The sequence below is a fragment of the Vulpes lagopus genome, chromosome 16, assembly GCF_018345385.1.
Source record: "Vulpes lagopus strain Blue_001 chromosome 16, ASM1834538v1, whole genome shotgun sequence".
NCBI lineage: Eukaryota > Metazoa > Chordata > Mammalia > Carnivora > Canidae > Vulpes > Vulpes lagopus.
Window position 1 is genome coordinate 15,156,771 of NC_054839.1, and position 24,470 is coordinate 15,181,240.

The 24,470-nt window shown below is 38.9% G+C and overlaps 1 protein-coding gene across 1 annotated transcript in view; it reads right to left on the reverse strand.

Moving 5' to 3' along the window:
• Nucleotides 1–24,470, reverse strand: part of DNAJC3 (DnaJ heat shock protein family (Hsp40) member C3) — a 92,263-nt gene that overhangs the window by 16,312 nt on the left and 51,481 nt on the right. The window contains exons 5-9 of the mRNA XM_041731332.1: nt 15,321–15,473; nt 13,579–13,760; nt 13,010–13,129; nt 5,222–5,327; nt 4,995–5,115 (exon numbers count right to left, since the gene is read on the reverse strand). Of these exons, the coding sequence (XP_041587266.1) occupies nt 4,995–5,115; nt 5,222–5,327; nt 13,010–13,129; nt 13,579–13,760; nt 15,321–15,473 (682 nt within the window). The remainder of the gene's footprint in view (nt 1–4,994; nt 5,116–5,221; nt 5,328–13,009; nt 13,130–13,578; nt 13,761–15,320; nt 15,474–24,470) is intronic.

Sequence of the window (24,470 nt, forward strand, 5' to 3'; positions counted from 1 at the left end):
TAAAACACTGATGAAAGAAATTGAAGACAACACAAAGAAATGGAAAGACATTCCATGCTCATGGGTTAGAAGAAGAAATATTGTTAGGGTATCTATACTACCCAAAGCAATCTACACCTTTAATGCAATCCCTCTCAAAAATGCCAACAGCATCTTTCACAGAGCTAGAACAAACTATCCTAACATCTGTATGGAACCACAGAAGACCACAAATGGCCAGTCTCGAAAAAGAAAAACAAAGCTGGAGGCATCAAAATGCAAGACTTCAACTTATATTACAAAGCTGTAGTCATCAAACCAGGATGGTGATGGCACAAAAACAGACACACAGATCAAGGGAACAGAATACAAAATCCAGAAATACACCCACATTCATATGGTCAATTAATCTTCAACAAAGCAGGAAAAAAGATCCAATTGGGAAAAAGAGAGTCTCTTCATCAAATGGTGTTGGGAAAACCTGGACAGCCACATGCGAAAGAATGAAACTGGACCACGTTCTTACATTTGTTTTTCTTTACAAAAACAAATTCAACGTGGATTAAAGACCTAAATGTGAGGGACACCTGGGTGGCTCAGCGGTTGAGCATCTGCCTTTGGCCGAGGGTCTGATCCCAGGTTGCTGGATCAAGTCCCACATCGGGCTCCGTGTGAGGAGCCTGCTTCTCCATCCGCCTATGTCTCTGCCTCTCTATCTCTCATGAATAAATAAAATCTTAAAAAAAAAAAAAAGACCTAAATGTGAGACCTAAAATCATAAAAGTCCTTGAAGAGAGCATAGGCAGTAATTTCTCTAACATTAGCCATAGCAACTTTTCTCTAGATAGGTCTCCTGAGGCAAGGGAAACAAAAGCAACATACACTATTGTAACTACATAAAAAAAAAAAAAAAAAAAAAGCTTCTGTACAACAAAGGAAATAATCAACAAAACTAAATGGCAACCTACCAAATGAAAGAAGATATCTGCAAATGACATATCCGATAAAGGGTTAGTATCCAAAATATATAAAGAACAGAATCACAAGTATGAGCACCTCAATCCACCCCCCAAATTGAGAGACCTATGAATCCCATTATCAATTTCTCCAGGAGGTTGCTTAATTGCCATACTTGTGACTCTTGTAAATCTCAACACCCAAAAAGCAATCCAATTTAAAAAATGAGAAGACATAAAAGACCTTTCTTCAAAAAAGACACCCAGATAGTCAACAGACACCTGAAAAAATGCTCATCATCACTTATCATTAGAGAAATGTGTATCAAAACTATAATAAGATATCACTCAGAGCTGTGAGAATGGCTAAAATCAATAACACAAGAAACAACAGGTGCTGACAAAAATGTGGGGAAAAAATGAACTCTCTTAAACTGTTGGTGGGAATGTAAACTGGTACAGCCACTCTGGAAAACAGTATGGCGGTTCCTCAAAAAGTTAAAACTAGAACTACCCTACAATCCAGCAATCACAATACCAAATACTTTGGTATTTACCCAAAGAATATGAAAACACTAATTCAAAGGAATACATGCAGTTTTATGTGTATAGAAGCATTATTTACAATAGCCAGGATATGGAAGCAGCCGAAGTGTCCATGGATATAGATGAATGAATAAAAATGTGATATACATTTGTAATAGCATGTTATTCAGCCATAATAAAGAATGAAATCTTGCCATTTGCAATGACATAAATGGAGCTAGAGAGTATAATGCTAACTGGATTAAGTCAGAGAAAGACAAAATACCTATGATTTCACTCATTGTGGAATTTAAGAAACACAGCAAAATGAGCAAAAAGAAAAGTAGAAAAATCAAGGAACATACTCTTTTTTAAAGTAATCTCTACATCCAAGGTGGGACTCGAATTCACAACCCTGAGATTAAGAGTCACATGCTCTACCGACTGAGCCAGCCAGGCACTCTTCAGACTCTTAACTATAGAGAACAAACTCATGGTTATGAGAGAGGAAGTAAGTGAGGGGATGGGTGAATTAGGTGATGGGAGATTAAGGAGTGCACTTGTCATAATGAGCACCCAGTGATTAAAAACTTTAAAAAAATGGCTAAGATGTTTTTTATGTTATATGAATTTTCCTACAAGTAACAATTTCAAAAAATTTATGGTACAGTCACACTCAAATTCAGGATGAATTCTAAACCCCATACTCTTTCGACTAGGACCTTATTGATAAATAAACTACATTCATTCATTCAGCAAATATATGACTGCCTGCTATGTGTCAGGCACAAGGAGCAGACATGGATCACTTAATAAAAGAGACACACGTCCTCATATAGCTTAAATTCTAGCCAATATAACTGCTTATGTCATAAGGACACCTGAATCATCCTTATATTCAAAGGAGCTTTACTGATTATTTAGTATTGCTCCAAAGTCAGTTTGCTCCTCTCAAAAGCTATGAAAAGAATTACTCATATAGATCTGAAGAGCCTCCTTCATTTTTCATGTTTTCAGCATTATCCTCAAACAACAGTCTTATTTTACTTACTTTCTAGTGAGTGGAATCCCCTAAAATTTTTCCTGATGATTCTGTCATAATCCCCAAATTAATCTCCATGTTCCATTATTCACTAACCTAAACATTGTTTTTCTTTACTCATTATATTCCTACCTCGTTTTAAACTGCTTACTTAAAAAAAGGTAAACCAGTAAACAGAATTAAAAAGCCCTCATATTTTAACATGGGATTTCAAAATATGATTTAGCCTAGTTAAGTAAGATTATCACTCCTCTACATCACTCACTAAACTTCCAATTCAAAACAAGTCAAGTAATACCCTTCAGTTTCAGATATACAGGTCTCCTTGGCATCTCAATCCACCCCCCAAATTGAGAGACCTAGGAATTCCATTATCAATTTCTCCATAAGGTTGCTTAATTGCCATACTTGTGACTCAAACAACCATTTATTTAAAAAATATTCATTTGTTTGACAGAGAGAGAGCACAAGCAGGGGGAGAGAACATGCAAAGGGAGAGGGAGAAGCAGGCTCCCGAGTGAGCAAGGAGCCCAATGTAAGGCTCAATCCCAGGACCCTGGGATCGTGACTTGAGCCAAAGGCAAAAGCTTAACCAACTGAGACATCCAGGCACCCTGAAACAACCATTTTACTCTAAAACCATAATTCAGAAAGATTCCCCACTGTATAATCCAAACATACTAACAAAGACAAAGAATAAACTACTTAAAAGAAATTTTTAAAGGAAAAAACAGACTCCAAAGACAGAGCTATTCTGTTAAATTAGTACTAAGCATCTTTTTCATCAAGAATGAAGCTGTCAAGTTTCTCTAAAAAAAAACAAATCAGTTTACCATTCAAATTACAAAAGCATCTTCAAATTATCTGTAGCAGCCTACAAGATTTAACCTTCTTTTAACAGCTAAGCTTTTTATATTCTGCAACTTCTCTAATTTCACAATTAGAGCTGAGGATTGACAAAAGTACCTTTGATGAAGAGTTCCAAAAACTAATGGCAATGCAAAATCTGAGAGCCAATCTCACTGAGTAGACACAGTAGCTCAAACGTGAAAGAACAAGGATGCTAACAGGATCTTCTTGAAGATCATTTTGATTGCGTACATTTCAAGCCTCAATCAAACCTCAAGGACTATACTAAAAAATATCCCACAAATAGCAGTAACTATAGTTGTTATCACTCATCGGAAACTGCTTAAGAGCTAGATTCTTTTCAAATTGTGAAAAGCAGGAAAAAAAGTGAATAATCAGTGTGCCTTAAAAAAAAAGAAGAGGGGTGCCTGGGTAGCTCGGTCAGTTAAGCATCCTACTCTTGATTTCAACTCAAGTCACAATCTCAGGATCATGAGATCAAGCCCTGCTAAGCATGGAGCCTGCTTAAGATTCAATCTCTCTCCCTCTCTCTCTCCATCTCCCTCTGCCCCTCCCCACCTGCACACTCTTTCTCTTAAAAAAAAAAAAAAAAGTACCACAAACCTATCTGAATTATCATTGCTGCAGATACAGTCTCATTGCATTTAAAATGTTATCAAGGATTACAACTTACCATAATATAATTACTTTAACATGACATTAAATTTAAGACATATTAATAGCTTCACATTTTATCATATAAATATTTAACACTTAATTGGGGGGGGGGGGGAAGAGCACCACAAGCCTAGTTTTACCAGAAAAATACTCTTACCATTTTCAATTTAAAATGCTTTACCTAATTTGAAACGAAAACTTTGCAGTAAGGGCTATAAGGCTCTCTTCTTTTAAAAACTGTTTTTCCTAAATGTTCATAGCATACTGCCAAATGAAAAAAGTCACAAACAACTAATATGAAAGGATTATTTTTTAAATATATATATTATTGTATATGCCTTAGTTATGTTCCAAAGATAGGACTCTGCCCTTATTTATTTAAGACCCTTACAACATCTAGCAGGAAACTCTGTTACCTCAGCTTCAACAAAGCAACTATCCAGAAGTCACTCAATAGCTCAATGGTCCAGAAGACCATTTTATATTCAGGCATATATGACACATATATGTATGTTACAGGTATAATATGTATACTGTGTATATGCACAGAATATATCTATACATGCACATGTATAAAACAGACTAATATATATGCAGAGAAAAAGTCTGAAAGATCTAAATCCCAGATGAATAACAATTAGCTCCAGATGATATGAAATCTATTACTCAAATTTTCTATTTTGCTATTTACCTATTCTAACTTGTCTACAACAAATAAAGGCTAAATTTTTTTATTTTTATATTCTACTCAACTGGTTTCAAGAGCAGAATGCTATCCTCATATGATATACCTTTCAAGTTCCACTAAAGGAGAATAATTTTCAAGTTCTCTGCCATTTTCCTACAGTCATCAACATTTTTAGCTACTCTGGTAAACATATTCTAAACAAAAGGATGTTAAACATGTACTAATTTCATATACATCAACTTTTAGGTACTGCAAATCAAAATCCTTAAAAATTTACCTTCATCATACATTTCCTCTATTAAATAGGCCTCTGCTCGATCTTTCAGAGCATTCACATTGTCAGGTTCCATCTGTAAAACTTCAGAACATATTCGAATAGCTTCAACAGGCTTCTCATCCTACAAATAAATGTGAGAAAATTATTTATGGTTGATTTATGGTTGATTTATGGTTGTTATTCCACATATTAAGTTTTTACATTTCTCGGAACCAATCAAATCTTACCTTAGAAAAACAGTGGCAAATCCTTTCTTTTGAACGAATCGTATATTCAGAAACAGTTGGCTCTGTTTTCATGACAGATTCATATTTGCTGGTCGCATCTGTGTATCTATGAATGAGCATATCATGATGAGTAACAACAAAATTCTATTTCTAGAGCTAAAGAAAGGACTCTCTACTCTTCACTGTATGTTGCTTAATCAATTCAACTGAATGAGCAGGTGGCTTCAAAAAAGGCAAAAAAGGCACCTCTGCAATCAACAGTTAAGAGATAAAACACACAATCAAAGGAAATGTGTATGTACAAATCAAAGCATACCTGTGAGTACCAATCAAACTAAATGATGAATTTCTTTTTAAATTTTTATTTATTTATTTACTTAAGAGAGAACACGAGCAGAGGGAGAGGGAGAGGGAGAGGGAGAGGGAGAGGGAGAAGCAGACTCCCTGCTGAGCAGGGAGCCCAACATGGGGCTCGATCCCAGTATCCTGGGATCCTGGGATCATGACCTGAACTGAAGGCAGATGCTTAATTGACTGAGCCACCTAGGCACCCCCAAAATGATGAATTTCTTTACAGAAAAATACTCATGATTTTGAAACTGTGTAAAACACCTTGTGAAAGTCTGACTTACACGGAGCATTTTCAGAAAAACAAAGATCAGGTTTTATTTCTTAGTTACTATACACCTTCATGAAATAACAGAGCCCATTAGCTATATGTTATTTTATATAACGAATGTCAATATTCACAGCTAAGTACAATGTAGTTTCTTTCAGAAGGAAACGGCTTAAATTCTCACTTTCTAAGAACAATAAAAGCTATTTCGGCATTTTTTTTAAAACTAGTGAAAAGTATTAGTCAATGTTATATACTAAGTTAATTTCCTCAGCAATGGCAAACGAAAATTTCTATTTTTACACCACTGTAGCACATTATTCCCAAAATGTACTACAATCTTCACATTTAAATGCTGATTAATTAAAACACAGACTTAAATATAACATTTAAAACAGAAGCTATCAATGTTAAAATCATAGCTGGGATATTGTTCTGCAGTTTTTCAAGAGGGTCCAATACTCTCACTGAATCGAGAATACAAAACGTTGCTTTTAACCTTACAACTACATCTGAAAGTATAATTAGCTAAAACTAAAAAGTTCAATTAGAAAATAACTGCACTTCACTTAAAAAGAACAAGAAGCTAGCTTTTGGAAAAGTGGAACAGATGTACTCTCCTCAGTTCCTCCAACTACGTACAATTAAATTAAAATACCCAAGGCAGGGGATCCCTGGGTGGTGCAGCGGTTTAGTGCCTGCCTTTGGCCCAGGGAGCGATCCTGGAGACCCGGGATCGAATCCCACGTCAGGCTCCCGGTGCATGGAGCCTGCTTCTCCCTCTGCCTGTGTCTCTCTCTCTCTCTCTCTCTCTCTGTATCATAAATAAATAAATAATAAAATAAAATATGCAGAACCTCCTTTAAAAAAAAATACCCAAGGCATTACCTATTTGTAAAAATATGAAAAGACTCAGAAAGAGAAGAAAGTAGACCATTTGAAGACGGCACATTTAGACTGAACTCACCCCAAATGCTGTGTTCTTTTTAATGCTGATATGCTTATGTTTTATGCACACAAATCAAAGTCTTGTCGATAATACAGATGTAATATACTTGTTAATTCTACACTGGGCACTGTGGCTGGGCAGGTAGCTATACTTGTGGGGCTGGGAGCTCAGACACAAGGAGGAAAGAATCCTCATGTTCACCATTAGTATCTTGGTCAGACCTAAATTCTTCCATTTCTTCACACCAAACTGGATAAGAAGATACTAATGCATGTTTAGAATTAACTTCCAATTTGCATACTTTGCTTAGAATTTGAGGGTAATTTTTTGAAAGACAATTGTCAGATTATTGGAAATTTGTTATAATAGAGAAGACATTTTGTCATATAAAACTCATATTTACCTCTTACATTTGTTAGAGACACCGATGCACATGACTTACATTGATTTTGTTTCATTAATTAAAATAATGGTAAAACTTTCAAAAAAAAAAAAAAGCCCAAAAACATAACTAGGGACCTTAGGACCTGAGGGAAATATAATATGGTAAACTTCCTGGGGCTGGGGTTCTTTTCTTTTTTTTGGCTTCATATACCTCAGACATGGAGCTGAAAAAGCCAGCAACCCAAAAATGCCAGTGGGTGCAGACAGTTATACCAAAAACCCAGCAAAAGCCGGGTCTCTCAAGCCGAAGAACCTGGGAAGGGCAGCCGAGCAAGATGGAAAGCTTTTTGACAATAACAGCTCTACTCCAGCCAAACCCCACAGGAAAGAAAGTAAGGTCCCACCCCTACCCAGGCTAGCAGCTCCAGAGGAGAGCCTCAGCTTCCTTCTGTTCTGGTAAGGCTATGACAAGGAGCCCACACCCCTAACAAGGTGTTGTCAGTAGGCCAAGTGGGGAACCAGAACTCTGACCCATGGCTGGAAATAGTGCCCCGAACCCTCAGCTGCTCCCAGCAGTAGTGAGAAGCCCCATAATTGAAGTATCAGTGAAGGTCAAGCGGGACACCTCTGCCTCCCCAACAGCAACAAAATGATGCCCACCCCTACTTTCCTGGAACCATGTCAGAAAAAGCCAGCCAAAACAGAAGATTTAATTTAAAAACAGTCTTACAAAATCACAGTATGCAGGCGTCAATTAAAAACCACTCATCATACCAAGAAACAGTAAGATCTCAAACCGAATGAGAAAAGGGCAGTTCCAACCCCAAAAGGACAGAGACATTAGAACTATCTGACAAGGATCTAAAAGCAGCCATGCAAACAGCAGCAGTGATACAGATGTTCACAGTGAATGAGAGCAACAGGCAGCCCCGGCCTCAGCTACAAAAGAGTAACCAAATGGAACTGAAAAACAGAAAAATCCAAATAACAAGTTCACTGACTATGCTTCAGCAGCAGAATGGAGGTGACCAGATCTGATCAGAAAGAACATGAGCTAAGAAAAACGAGCAGAGCTTCAGACACCTGAAGGGCTGTCCAGGAGAGCTAATGTTTCCATCAGCTAGAACCTGGAACAGGAAGGTTGGAAAAGTACCCCAAGAAATAACAGCTGAACTTCCCAAATGTGACAGGACATAAACCTATGTCTAGAAGCTAGTAAACTCCAGATAGGATAAAAACAATTAAATCCACACCAAGATAGATCAGAAACATGTAAATACTTGAGACAAAGGAAAAAGTCTTGAAAGCAGTCAGAGGAAAATGCCTTATTTTTAGAGGTAAAACCATGAGACTAACAATGATTTCTCTTCAGAAACCACAGAGGGCACAAGAAAATGGTACAGTATTTTTCAGGTGCTGTAACAAAAAGGACGGTTAACCCAGAATCCTATACCACAAGAAAATTTCTATATACTCTGTGTACATGTCTTAGACACCTTAGACACATTATCTTTTACAACTTATATGTCTATCTCCCACACTAATCTAGAAGCTTCTATTTATTGGAGTTTGATTTGTTCGATTTGCCAACATATAGCATAACAACCCATGCTCATACCGTCAAGTGATCCCCTCTGTGCCCGTCACTCAGTCACCCCCCACCCGCCCCAACCTCCCTTTCCACCACCCCTTGTTCGTTTCCCAGAGTTAGGAGTCTCTCATGTTCTATCACCCGCTCTGATATTTCCCATTTATTTTCTCTCCTTTCCCCTTTATTCCCTTTCACTATTTTTTATATTCCCCAAATGAATGAGACCATATAATGTTTGTCCTTCTCCAACTGACTTACTTCACTCAGCGTAATACCCTCCAATTCCATCCACATTGAAGCAAATGGTGGGTATTTGTTGTTTCAAAGCAAATGATGGGTATTCGTTGTTTCTAATGGCTGAGTAATCTTCCATTGTATACATAGACCACATCTTCTTTGTCCATTCATCTTTCAATGGACACCAAGGTTGCTTCCACAGTTTGGCTATTGTGGACATTGCTGCTATAAACACTGGGGTGCAGGTGTCCAGCTGTTTCACTGCATCTGTATCTTTGGGGTAAATCCCCAACAGTGCAATTGCTGGGTCATAGAGTAGCTCTATTTTTAACTCTTTGAGGAACCTCCACACAGTTTTCCTAAGTGGCTGCACCAGTTCACATTCCCACCAACAGTGCAGGAGGGTTCCCCTTTCTCCACATCCTCTCCAACATTTGTTTGCTGTCTTGTTAATTTTCCCCATTCTCACTGGTGTGAGGTGGTATCTCATTGTGGTTTTGATTTGTATTTCCCTGATGGCAAGTGATGCGGAGCATTTTCTCATGTGCTTGTTGGCCATGTCTATGTCTTCCTCTGTGAGATTTCTGTTTATGTCTTTTGCCCATTTCATGATCGGACTGTTTGTTTCTTTGCTGTTGAGTTTAATAAGTTCTTTATAGATATTAGATACTAGCCTTTACCTGATGTGTCATTTGCAAATATCTTCTCCCATTCGGTAGGTTGTCTTTTAGTTTTATTGACTGTTTCTTTTGCTGTGCAGAAGCTTTTTATCTTAAGTCCCAACAGTTCATTTTTGTTTCCCTTACCTTCCTAGATGTATCTTGCAAGAAGTTACTGTGACCAAGTTCAAGAGGGTGTTGCCTGTGTTCTCCTCTAGGATTTTAATGGATTCTTGTCTCCCATTTTGATCTTTCATCCATTTTGAGTTTTCTTTGTGTATGGTATAAGAGAATGGTCTAGTTTCATTCTTCTGCAGGTGGCTGTCCAATTTTTCCAGCACCATTTATTGAAGAGACTGTCTTTTTTCCAGTGGATAGTCTTTCCTACTTTGTTGAATATTAGTTGACCATAGAGTTGAGGGCCCATTCCTGGGTTCTCTATTCTGTTCCATTGATCTATGTGTCTGTTTTGTGCCAGTACCACACTGTCTTGATGACCACAGCTTCGAAATCTGGCATTGTGATGCCCCCGGCTGCAGTTTTCTTTTTCAGTATTCCCCTGTCTATTCAGGGTCTTTTCTGATTCCACACAAACTCTCTGAAGAAAGTCCATGATGTTTTGATAGGGATTGCATTAAATGTGTAAATTGCCCTGGGTAGCATTGACATTTTCACAATATTAATTCTTCCAATCCATGAGCATGGAATATTTATCCATCTCTTTGTGTCCTCCTCAATCTCTTTCAGAAGTGTTCTATAGTTTTTAGGGTATAGATCCTTTACCTCTTTTGTTAGGTTTATTCCTAGGTATCTTATGCTTTGGGGTGCAATTTTAAGTGGGACTGACTCCTTAATTTCTCTTTCTTCAGTCTCATTATGCGTATAGAAATGTCACTGATTTCTGGGCATTGATTTTGTATCCTGCCACACTGCTGAATTGCTGTATGAGTTCTAGCAATCTTGAGGTGGAGTCTTTTGGGTTTTCTATGTACAGTATCATGTTATCTGCAAAGAGGGAGAGTTTGACTTCTTTGCGAATTTGAAATCCTTTTATTTCTTTTTGTTGCCTGATTGCTGAGGCTAGGACTTCTAGTACTATGTTGAATAGCAGTGTGAAAGTGAACATCCCTGTCATGTTCCTGATCTTAGGGGAAAGGCTCCCAGTATTTCCCCATTGAGAATGATATTTGCAAAAAAAAAAAAAAAGAGAGAGAGAGAGAGAGAGAGAGAGAGAGAGAGAGAATGCTATTTGCTGTGGGCTTTTCATAGATGGCTTTTAAGATGCTGAGGAATGTTCCCTCTATCCCTACATTCTGAAGAGTTTTGATCAGGAATGGATGCTGTATTTTGTCAAATGCTTTCTCTGCATCTATTGAGAGGATCATGTGGTTCTTGGTTTTTCTCTTGTTGATATGATCTATCACGTTGATTGCTTTACGAGTGTTGAACCAGCCTTGCATCCCAGGTATAAATCTCACTTGGTCATGGTGAATAATATTCCTAATGTACTGTTGGATCCTCTTGGCTAGTATCTTGTTGAGAATTATTGCATCCATGTTCATCAGGGATATTGGTCTGTAATTCTCCTTTTTGGTGGGGTCTTTGTCTGGTTTTGGAATTAAGGTGATGCTGGCCTCATAAAATGAGTTTGGAAGTCTTCCGTCCCTTTCTATCTTTCAGAACAGCTTTAGTAGAATAGGTTGTTTCTTCTTTAAACGTTTGATAGAATTCCCCTGGGAAGCCATTTGGCCCTGGACTTTTGTGTCTTGGGAGGTTTTTGATGACTGCTTCAATTTCCTCCCTGGTTATTGGCCTGTTCAGGTTTTCTACTTCTTCCTGTTCCAGTTTTGGTAGTTTGTGGCTTTCCAGGAATGCGTCCATTTCTTCTTTCCAGATTGCCTAATTTATTGGCATACAGCTGCTTATAATATGTTTTTAAAATCGTTTGTATTTCCTTGGTATTGGTTGTGATCTCTCCTTTTCCATTCGTGATTTTATTAATTGGAGTCTTTTTTGTTTTTAATATGGCTGGCTAATGATTTATCTATCTTATTAATTCTTTCAAAGAACCAACTCCTGGTTTTGTTGATCTGTTCTACAATTCAGTCTCTATTTCACTGAGTTCTGCTCGAATCTTTATTAACTCTCTTCTTCTGCTGGGTGTAGGTTTTATTTGTTGTTCTTTCTCTAGTTCCTTTAGGTGCAAGGTTAGCTTATGTTTTGAGTTTTTTCCAATTTTTTGAGGGATGCTTGTATTGCAATGTATTTCCCTTTTAGGACTGCTTTTGCTGTATCCCAAAGATTTTGAATAGTTGTATCTTCATTTTCATTAATTTTCATGAATCTTTTTAGTTCTTCTCTAATTTCCTGGTTGACTCTTTCATCTTTTAGCAGGATGCTCTTTAACCTCCACGTGTTTGAGTTTCTTCCAAATTTCTTCTTGTGATTGAGCAAGTTTCAAAGCATTATGGTCTGAAAATATGCAGGGACAATCCCAATATTTTGGTATCAGTTGAGACCTGATTTGTGACCCAGTATGCGGTCTATTCTGGACAAAGTTCCATGTGCACTTGAGAAGAATGTGTATTCAGTTACATTTGGATGTAAAGTTCTGTAAATATCTGTGAAATCCATCTATTCCAGTATCATTTAAAACTCTTGTTTCTTTGGAGATGTGCTTAGAAGATCTGTCATTTGCAGAAAGTGCCATGTTGAAGTCTCCCAGTATTAGTGTATTATTATCTAAGTATGTCTTTACTTTGGTTATTAGTTGATTGATATACTTGGCAGCTCCCACATTAAGGGCATAACTATTCATGATTGTTAGGTCCTCTTGTTGGATAGATCCTTTAAGTTTGATATAGTGTCCCTCTTCATCTGTTACTACAGTCTTTGGGATAAACTTTAATTTATCTGATATGAGGATTGCTACCCCTGCTTTCTTTTGAGGACTATTTGAATGGTAAATGGTTCTCCAACCTTTCATTTTTTAGTCTGTAGGTGTCCTTACTTCTAAAATGAGTCTCTTGCAGAAGCTTCTTAAGACCAAAAACTATGTCATATTCATTTCTGTGCCCCTACTATATTGTCAATACCTGACACAGGAGATACTCAATAAATATTTAGTGAAATATAAATATATACACTGATAAGAATACTATGCAGTTACTATTATTTATATTTGCCTTATTTTTAAAAATGTATATTTGTAGTAATTTTGCCAAGGCCAATGCTATCTAAGATACTCTATCTTCAATGGCTAATGAATAGAAGAGCAAGCAGCTCAATTGTTCTTTTGTGCCCAGAAAAGACATATAAGGGAGGTTGCACAGTGCAACCAGCATGTTCTTACCTGCCATCTCTGATGAGCTCTTCAGCTGACTCGATTAGTTTATTCAGTTTCTTTACTTGTTTATAGTGTGCAAAACACCTTTTATGATCCTGGTCAAGTTTAAGACATTCACGAACTTCACTGTTCACGTATTTAAAAAGAGGAAAATACCCCGAGTCAAAAAAATCAATGAGTAGTCTTCCATACCAAATACAGAAATCACAATAAAAGGTATTTTTTGTAACAATTAAACAAAACACACAGACTTGATAATTTACCAAACACTTTTACATATGTCATTGTTGTCCACATGTATTAATTCAAATTAAAATGATTTAAGTAGATTATACATTAAACACCCCATTTTGCTTCTGCAAATATAGTATCTCTCCTATTTAATAAACATAGCTCTTGAAAATAAACTATATAGAAACAGAATAACTTAGGGATAACACAAAATATATAAGTAGGTAAAGAATGTAGAAACAGCCTTAGCCACAGTCTTAATTTAAAATTAAAAAGAAAATGGGATTAATATCATACTGCCAACAATAAAAAGTTGATGAGATGTGCATGTCACTAGAACTGACCTGAGGGACAGTTCGTGGTCTCCTAGTTGATAGTACAGTGTGCTAATTTTATAAAAAGCCTCAGTATTATCATTCTTCAATTTTGATGCAGCTTTTAAGTCACTTATTGCTTTCCTAGGTTCCCCTTCTTTTATGAAACATTCAGCTCGAAGTTCCCGTAGTTCTGCATCCCAAACACAAACCTTAAGAAACAAGAGAACTAGACTTTAAGAAACAGCAAACTATGCACACTCATACTTCCATCCCACATATTTATCAACCTGAAACCATCTTCTGTTAATGTGATTTCCATACTGTAAATAGTATTAGAAAATTTGATACAATTTTTTTTGACAAAAATAAGAATACAAGGCATTACTATTAAAAGGTTGTTCCCAGTGAAGCATATCTGATTTTGAAAAGAATATTCTATAATCAGATTTTTGTACTTAATCAACAATTCTAATCTCTAGTCTCAAAAAAAAATCTAGGTTCCACATCTGCAAAATATTTCTGTTCTAATAACTAAACAGAATTCTTTTATAAATTATTGTCTCTTTGAAATTAAATCCTCATATCACAAAAAGAAAGAAAAGAGGAAAACAATGAGGGAAGGCTGAAGCTTTACCATGTCTACTTTATCAAAAAGTCAACAATGTTCATAAATATACTAGTATTCTCCAAAATGTAAGCCCAAAGTCCACCAACAAAGCCTGTGGACTTATCTTTTACCTATCTCTTAGAGTTGTTCTTTCTAAAATCATGTCAACTTTTCACATACATTACAATATCAAAATCAACACTGTACATTAATTAAATATCTTGTATAATAAGCTAGGTCAAAATGGATAGTCTAACTACTGGAAGGTAAATATTGTAACTTTATATTTCCTTAATAAAGCATTAACAAAATAATAAAAAATTAGTTCTACTGGACATCACATAATTTCCCCTACAAAATTATCAAAGAAGCACCTACTGTACATACAAGTTTACTGCCAAGATTAAGTTAAACCATATATCAAAGTTCTATGAAAATGATAAACATGAATTAGATTTGCCTCTACTTGAATATTTTAGTAGACTTTCTTCTGAAACCATCTGTCACTAAGTCCTACAGAGGAAAGAAAACTATAGACTTAGGTTTCCTATCAAGAACTCCGGATCTTGGGATCCCGATCCCTGGGTGGCGCAGCGGTTTAGCGCCTGCCTTTGGCCCAGGGCGCGATCCTGGAGACCTGGGATCAAATCCCACATCGGGCTCCCAGTGCATGGAGCCTGCTTCTCCCTCTGCCTATGTCTCTGCCTCTCTCTCTCTCTCTGTGACTATCATAAAAAAAAAAGAACTCCGGATCTTGTCAACTCTTCATCTGTTTCTTCCCTAGAAACTCTTCATTCTAAACCCTCCTCTTTGCCACAATTATTTTTCCTTTTCCTTCAACTTTCATCTTTTACCCCATTACTAACCTCTAGAGTTCTCTCCCCACCCCACAAAATGTAAAAGCAAACAAAAGTAGCAAAGCCAGAAATATATAAAAATATTTAACTCCCAGCACATTTGGTACATTTACCGAAAACTTCAGTTCCAAATTTTGTTCTAAATAAACACCATCTTTTTACCTTAGAGCGAAAAGCCCAAAGACCAATCTGATTTTATCCTATCTAGGTTTCTTGTAATACTTAACATGTCAAAGTGTATACATGCCTTAGAGTAAAAAGCAGTATGTGTCAGGCCTGCCAGCCGCAATGTCTAAGAAACTTACCTCTAAAATTTTATCAAGGAAGGTTATAGCAGCAGTATAATCTGAGCTCTCGAAAGCATCAAGTGCTTGGGAACGCAAACGCTGCATTTCATCCGATTTCACAATTTGGGACTGGGCTTCCTTTTCTTCGTTTTCACTTGGGTTAGATTTGAGCTATAAGAATGAGAAATTAAGCAGGGTTTTAATGTTTTTAATCTCTTAAATCTAATATCCACAGTACACACAAGTACACACCTCGATCTGACCATTTTAAATCCATACGTTCACTGAGGGAAAGGGTGAAGACGCTGGCCAAACTGGCTTGTCCCAGGTCTTGCGCCTCAGGGCTGACCAGTGGGAGGGCACCTTTACTTCCACTCATACAGTACACAGGAGTGAGCTGGAAGCTGGAGGCAACCACACCTTACCAGGAATGTGAAAGGGCAGAGAAGAGTGCAGAATGCAATCTCCCCTCACCCTTAGACACAGCTCTGCAGGGTAATGTGTGTTTCATGTATTCTCCCTTCTAGCTCTACTTCCTAAATATGTATTTTTAAATATAAAATTATTTTACGAAAATAATGAAAAACAGGGAAACTGAAAGGAGGGCATGTTTTTTAGAGGTTACAGGACAAAGATTTGATATCAGAAGAGCTAAGGTGTAACGAGAAAGGAAGAATTTATGGGGAAAGATGAGAGAGTAATACCTTATATTGAAAGATTTATAATGGAGTTTTAAGAGGTCTACACATTTTCTTGCTTTTTAAATAACTTTATTATGGCATCATTCATACTGTAAAATTCATGTGACTGTGCATATCTGATTTTTAACAAATTTACCAAGTATGCACCTACTACCACAGTTTTAGACCATCTCTAACAACCTTTTAGGATCCCTTGTGTCTGCTTATGGTTCATTCCCACTCCCAGCCCAGCCTTGGCCACAGTGACTCTTAACAATTTCTTCCACCAAATGGAAAAGTCTTAAGCTTAATGGCTTAGAAAACTTGGATGCCCACATTAAAAAGCTCTGATTTAGGGGCAGCCCGGGTGGCTCAGCGGTTTAGCGCCACCTTTGGTCCGGGGCGGGATCCTGGAGACCCGGGATTGAGTCCCACGTCGGGCTCCCTGCATGGAGCCTGCTTCTCCCTCTGCCTGTGTCTCTGCCTCTCTCTCTCTCTCTGTATCTCTAATAAATAAATAAAATCTTTTAAAAAATTAAAATAAATAAAAAAGCTCTGATTTAGGCAAGGGGGGACTATTTTCCTGGTTATTATAGTTTCTGTGTAATAATTTCTGAAATCTAATATTCTTACTGAGATAGGAATTGTAATTGATAGGTTCCAATTTTGGGTGAGTTGCAGCCAATGGTACATTATTTATAGAATGTCTCTCCTTCAACTGACTAATCCTACTGCTCCTCCTTTTAGCTAAAAAAACACCCCCACTAGCTACCTGGTAGTAGAGAACACTCCAAATAACAAATGTCAAGAATATTATTTCTGAGTAGAGGCTCCATATTTCTCCATTTTGTTTTTAAGTTACCTTAGGTATTGTTTTGTCTATTTAACCATTGGCTTCTGAAGAGATGGATAAGACTCCAAGTATTCACAGGTAACTAGGAATTAACAACTTCAGCTTGCTCTGAGGAGGACCGGCCCTGCATGACTGAATTATTCAGCTCAAAGGAGTTGCTGTAAGGCCATGGCATGCTTATCTAGGATTCTTTTATCATCCTCAGAATGGTCTTGAACACTTCTGGCAGACCACATTGGAAAAAGGATAAATGTGTATGGCACTTTGCTCTGGGTAAAAGTAATTGATTACTTGTTTCCCATATGTACACTATAGCTCCTTTTTGAATAGAATACATAAGAATGTATTAGAGATCACCTCTTCTTAATGGAATTTGCATCTCTTTTTTCCCAAATGCTAGAGTCTAATCTCTACCACAGATGTTTCTTGTTAGAAGGTGAGAGCAGGGAAAGCTCTAAAGTTTGCGGTTGAGGACGGAGGGTTCAACTTCCCTCAGTGCTCAGACAATGGGAATGGGAAAAGGGAAGTGAGGTCAGGTCCTCTGGACCTCTCTGAGAATAGAGGAAGCTAGGAGGAGAGGGAGGGGGTTCTTACAAGAAGGTAAGAAAGGAGTCTGAGAAACAAACTACAGACTTATAACCCTGAGTGAGGAATTTCAAAGTGAGTTAAGTGAGATGAACATTTTCACTCTTACCACAGGTTGGAGACTCCTCTCAAGATATTTACATGTAGTAAGAGTAGGGTCCCCAAATCACCTGTCCCCACCAATTACCTAGATAATCTCCAAATCATCCTGAAAATCTACGAATTCGGCCTGAGATTTAAAGAGAGAACAGCTGAAATGCTACAGTGAGAAGAGTTCGCGCTTCTATCAAGGTAGGAAGACGGGGAAAAGAAATAAAGAAACAAAAGGCCTCCAAGGGGGAGGGGCCCCGCGAGGAGCCGGGCTGAGGCCGGGGCGAGTGTCCCCAGGACAGGAGAGCCCCGTCCCAGAGAAGCAGGTGCTGCACCAACCTTCCCGGGGGGAAAGGGGCTCCCAGGGAGTTGGAGCAGGACCCAGGAGGGCGGGGATGCCCTCGGGCTCCCTGGGACACTAACAGGCACCTGCGCCCCCGGGAGCGCCCCACACCCCGCGGCCGAGCTCCCTAAGGGCTGCAGCGCGCACGGCGGGACCCGGAGCAGCTCGGAGGGGCTCCGGCGGCGGCTCCGCGGAGGGGGCTGCGGGGTGGGAGCGCGAATCCAACAGTGCAGGCCCCGGAGCACAGGGCGCCGGGACACAGCCCAGGATCTGGCCTCCCCCCCAGACAGGCAGAGGCCGGGAGGGCCCAGGACAGCAAAGACGCTCCTGCCCTGAGCTGAGCAGATCAGCGGCCCCGCCCCGGAGCCTCCAGACCCTGCAGACGGAGAGCCCCGGAGTTACTGCGGGAGCTGACTCCAGGGCTCCAGTGCTGCCGCCGCCACTGCGGTTGTTCCTCCTGGGGCCTCACGGGGTAAACAACCCCCACTGAGCCCTGCACCAGGCAGGGGCAGAGCAGCTTCCCCCAAGTGCTAACACCTGAGAATCAGCACAACAGGCCCCTCCCCCAGAAGACCAGCTAGAGGGACAAGTTCCAGGGAAGTCAAGGGACTTAAAGTATACAGAATCAGAAGATACTCCCCCGTGGTTTTTGTGTTGTTGCTGTTGTTGTTTTTTTTGTTTGTTTTTTGTTTGTTTGGTTTTGCTTTTTGATTTGTTTCCTTCCCCCACCCCTTTTTTTCCTTTCTTTTTCTTTTTGTCTTCCTTTTTTCTTTTTTCTTTTTCTATTTTCTTTCCTTCTTTCTCTCCTCTCTTTTTCTCCTTTTCCCAATACAACTTGCTTTTGGCCACTCTCCACTGAGCAAAATGACTAGAAGGAAAACCTCACCTCAAAAGAAAGAATCAGAAACAGTCCTCTCTCCCACAGAGTTACAAAATCTGGATTACAATTCAATGTCAGAAAGCCAATTCAGAAGCACTATTTTACAGCTACTGGTGGCTCTAGAAAAAAAGCATAAAGGACTCAAGAGACTTCATGACTGCAGAATTTAGAGCTAATTAGGCAGAAATTAAAAATCAATTGAATGAGATGCAATCCAAACTAGAAGTCCTAACAACGAGGGTTAACGAGGTGGAAGAACGAGTGAGTGACATAGAAGACAAGTTGATGGCAGAGAGGGAAACTGAGGAAAAAAGAGACAAACAATTAAAAGACCATGAAGATAGATTAAGGGAAATAAACGACAGCCTGAGGAAGAAAAACCTACTTTTAATTGGGGTTCCCGAGGGCGCCAAAAGGGACAGAGGGCCAGAATATGTATTTGAACAAATCCTAGCTGAAAACTTTCCTAATCTGGGAAGGGAAACAGGCATTCAGACCCAGGAAATAGAGAGATCCCCCCCTAAAATCAATAAAAACTGTTCAGCACCTCGACATTTAATAGTGAAGCTTGCAAATTCCAAAGATAAAGAGAAGATCCTTAAAGCAGCAAGAGACAAGATATCCCTGACTTTTATGGGGAGGAGTATTAGGATAACAGCAGACCTCTCCACAGAGACTTGGCAGGCCAGAAAGGGCTGGCAGGATATATTCAGGGTCCTAAATGAGAAGAACATGCAACCAAGAATACTTTATCCAGCAAGGCTCTCATTCAAAATGGAAGGAGAGATAAAGAGCTTCCAAGACAGGCAGGAACTGAAAGAATATGTGACCTCCAAACCAGCTCTGCAAGAAATTTTAAGGGGGACTCTTAAAATTCCCCTTTAACAAGAAGTTCAGTGGAACAATCCACAAAAAACAAGGACTGAATAGATATCATGGTGACACTAAACTCATATCTCTCAATAGTAACGCTGAATGTGAAGGGGCTTAATGACCCCATCAAAAGGCGCAGGGTTTCAGATTGGATAAAAAAGCAGGACCCATCTATTTGCTGTCTACAAGAGACTCATTTTAGACAGAAGGACACCTTCAGCCTGAAAATAAAAGGCTGGAGAACCATTTACCATTCGAATGGCCCTCAAAAGAAAGCAGGGGTAGCCATCCTTATATCAGATAAACTAAAATTTACCCTGAAGACTGTAGTGAAAGATGAAGAGGGATACTATCTCATACTTAAAGGACCTATCCAACAAGAGGACTTAACAATCCTCAATATATATGCCCCGAATGTGGGAGCTGCCAAATATATCAATTAATAACCAAAGTGAAGAAATACTTAGATAATAATACACTTATACTTGGTGACTTCAATCTAGCTCTTTCTATACTCAAGCACAACATCTCCAAAGAAACGAGAGCTTTAAATGATACACTGGACCAGATGGATTTCACAAATATTTACAGAACTTTACATCCAAACTCAACTGAATACACATTCTTCTCAAGTACACATGGAACTTTCTCCAGAATAGACCACATCCTGGGTCACAAATCGGGTCTGAACCGATACCAAAAGATTGGGATCGTCCCCTGCATATTCTCAGACCATAATGCCTTGAAATTAGAACTAAATCACAACAAGAAGTTTGGAAGGACCTCAAACACGTGGAGGTTAAGGACCATCCTGCTAAAAGATGAAAGGGTCAACCAGGAAATTAAGGAAGAATTTATAAGATTCATGGAAACTAATGAGAATGAAGATACAACCATTCAAAATCTTTGGGATGCAGCAAAAGCAGTCCTAAGGGGGAAATACATCGCTATACAAGCATCCATTCAAAAACTAGAAAGAACTCAAATACAAAAGCTAACCTTACACATAAAGGAGTTAGAGAAAAAACAGCAAATAGATCCTACACCCAGCAGAAGAAGAGAGTTAATAAAGATTTGAGTAGAACTCAACAAAACCGAGACCAGAAGAACTGTGGAACACATCAACAGAACCAGGAGTTGGTTCTTTGAAAGAATTAATAAGATAGATAAACCATTAGCCAGCCTTATTAAAAAGAAGCAACAGAAGACTCAAATTAATAAAATCATGAATGAGAAAGGAGAGATCACTACCAACACCAAGGAAATACAAACGATTTTAAAAACATATTATGAACAGCTATACACCAATAAATTAGGCAATCTAGAAGAAATGGACGCATTCCTGGAAAGCCACAAACTACCAAAACTGGAACAGGAAGAAATAGAAAACCTGAACAGGCCAATAACCAGGGAGGAAATTGAAGCAGTCATCAAAAACCTCCCAAGACACAAAGTCCAGGGCCAAATGGCTTCCCAGGGGAATTCTATCAAACGTTTAAAGAAGAAACCATACCTATTCTACTAAAGCTGTTTGGAAAGATAGAAAGAGATGGAGTACTTCCAAATTCGTTCTATGAGGCCAGCATCACCTTAATTCCAAAACCAGACAAAGACCCCACCAAAAAGGAGAATTACAGACCAATATCCCTGATGAACATGGATGCAAAAATTCTCAACAAGATACTAGCCAAGAGGATCCAACAGTACATTAAGAAAATTATTCACCATGACCAAATAGGATTTATCCCCGGGACACAAGGCTGGTTCAACACTCGTAAAACAATCAATGTGATTCATCATATCAGCAAGAGAAAAACCAAGAACCATACGATCCTCTCATTAGATGCAGAGAAAGCATTTGACAAAATACAGCATCCATTCCTGATCAAAACTCTTCAGAGTGCAGGGATAGAGGGAACATTCCTCAACGTCTTAAAAGCCATCTACGAAAAGCCCACAGCAAATATCATTCTCAATGGGGAAGCACTGGGAGCCTTTCCCCGAAGATCAGGAACAAGACAGGGATGTCCACTCTCACCACTGCTATTCAACATAGTACTGGAAGTCCTCGCCTCAGCAAGCAGACAACAAAAAGACATTAAAGGCATTCAAAATTGGCAAAGAAGAAGTCAAACTCTCCCTCTTCACCAATGACATGATACTCTACATAGAAAACCCAAAAGTCTCCACCCCAAGATTGCTAGAACTCATACAGCAATTTGGTAGCATAGCAGGATACAAAATCAATGCCCAGAAATCAATGGCATTTCTATACACTAACAATGAGACGGAAGAAAGAGAAATTAAGGAGGCAATCCCATTTACAATTGCACCCAAAAGCATAAGATACCTAGGAATAAACCTAACCAAAGAGGTGAAGGATCTATACCCTAAAAACTATAGAACACTTCTGAAAGAAATTGAGGAAGACACAAAGAGATGGAAAAATATTCCATGCTCATGGATTGGCAGAATTAATATTGTGAAAATGTCAATGTTACCCAGGGCAATTAACATGTTTAATGCAATCCCTATCAAAATACCATGGACTTTCTTCAGAGAGTTAGAACAAATTATTTTAAGATTTGTGTGGAATCAGAAAAGACCCCGAATAGCCAGGGGAATTTTAAAAAAGAAAACCATAGCTGGGGGCATCACAATGCCAGATTTCAGGTTGTACTACAAAGCTGTGGTCATCAAGACAGTGTGGTACTGGCACAAAAACAGACACATAGATCAACAGAACAGAGAACCCAAAAGTGGACCCTCAACTTTATGGTCAACTAATATTCGATAAAGGAGGAAAGACTATCCACTGGAAGAAAGACAGTCTCTTCGATAAATGGTGCTGGGAAAATTGGACATCCACATGCAGAAGAATGAAACTAGACCACTCTCTTTCACCATACACAAAGATAAACTCAAAATGGATGAAAGATCTAAATGTGAGACAAGATTCCATCAAAATCCTAGAGGAGAACACAGGCAACACCCTTTTTGAACTCAGCCACAGTAACTTCTTGCAAGATACATCCACGAAGGCAAAAGAAACAAAAGCAAAAATGAACTATTGGGACTTCATCAAGATAAGAAGCTTTTGCACAGCAAAGGATACAGTCAACAAAACTAAAAGACAACCTACAGAATGGGAGAAGATATTTGCAAATGACGTATCAGATAAAGGGCTAGTTTCCAAGATCTATAAAGAACTTATTAAACTCAACACCAAAGAAACAAACAATCCAATCATGAAATGGGCAAAAGACGTGAACAGAAATCTCACAGAGGAAGACATAGACATGACCAACAAGCACATGAGAAAATGCTCTGCATCACTTGCTATCAGGGAAATACAAATCAAAACCACAATGAGATACCACCTCACACCAGTGAGAATGGGGAAAATTAACAAGGCAGGAAACCATAAATGTTGGAGAGGATGTGGAGAAAAGGGAATCCTCTTGCACTGTTGGTGGGAATGTGAACTGGTGCAGCCACTCTGGAAAACTGTGTGGAGGTTCCTCAAAGAATTAAAAATAGACCTGCCCTACGACCCAGCAATTGCACTGTTGGGGATTTACCCCAAAGATACAGCTGCAATGAAACACCGGGACACCTGCACCCCAGTGTTTATAGCAGCAATGGCCACAATAGCCAAACTGTGGAAGGAGCCTCGGTGTCCATCAAAAGATGAATGGATAAAGAAGATGTGGTTTATGTATACAATGGAATATTACTCGGCCATTAGAAACGACAAATACCCACCATTTGCTTCAACGTGGATGGAACTGGAGGATATTATGCTGAGTGAAGTAAGTCAATCGGAGAAAGACAAACATTGTATGTTCTCATTCATTTGGGGAATATAAATAATAGTGAAAGGGAATATAAGGGAAGGGAGAAGAAATGGGTAGGAAATATCAGAAAGGGAAACAGAACATAAAGACTCCTAACTCTGGGAAACGAACTAGGGGTGGTGGAAGGGGAGGAGGGCGGGGGGTGGGGGTGAATGGGTGACGGGCACTGGGGGGGGGGGCACTTGACAGGATGAGCACTGGGTGTTATTCTGTATGTTGGTAAATTGAACACCAATAAAAAATAAATTTATTTAAAAAAAAGATATTTACATGTGGAGACTGGACCCTGCTAGCATTCCCTTCCTCCTCTTTTCACGTTTCTTATTTAGTGTTTCATATTTCTGACCATCTCAGATAAACCTCTACTTAGGACAATATTTTACTTATTTCTTACCATGTACTATGATGAGTGAGCTTCTGGATATACACCCTTAACAGCTATGGCATAAGGGCTTGTTAAAAGGGGTGAGCTGCTCTCTAATCCAAATATACTCCTATTTCTGGAACTTCAAGTGAAAACAATGGGTCGGTAGTTCTGGTGGGCAGACTTCTAAGATGGCCCCAAAAGGCCCCCCATCTCTTGGAATTCATACCTTTGAGTGATCCCCTCCCCTACAGTATAAGATTGGAGCTGGTAACTCCTTTGAAAAAACAGAATATGACAAAGGTGACAGGATATCACTTCCTTAGGTACAAAACACTGTGACTTCCATCTGGCTAGCACTCACTCTCTTGTTGGCAGTCTCCTGTCTTCTCACCTGCTCACTTCGATGAAGCAAGCTGCCATGCTGTGAGATGCTTTATGGAGAGGCCCACAGAAAAAAAGAACCAAGGGAAACCTCTGGCCAACACTCAGAAAAAAGAGAGGCCTCCATCTAATAGCTCAAGAGGAATCAAATCCTGCCAACAATGGAGTTTGGAAGCAGTTCTTTCACCAGCTAAATCTTCAGATAATACTGCAAGCCTATGTGACACCTTGACTGTAGTCTATGAGAGGCCTTGAAGCA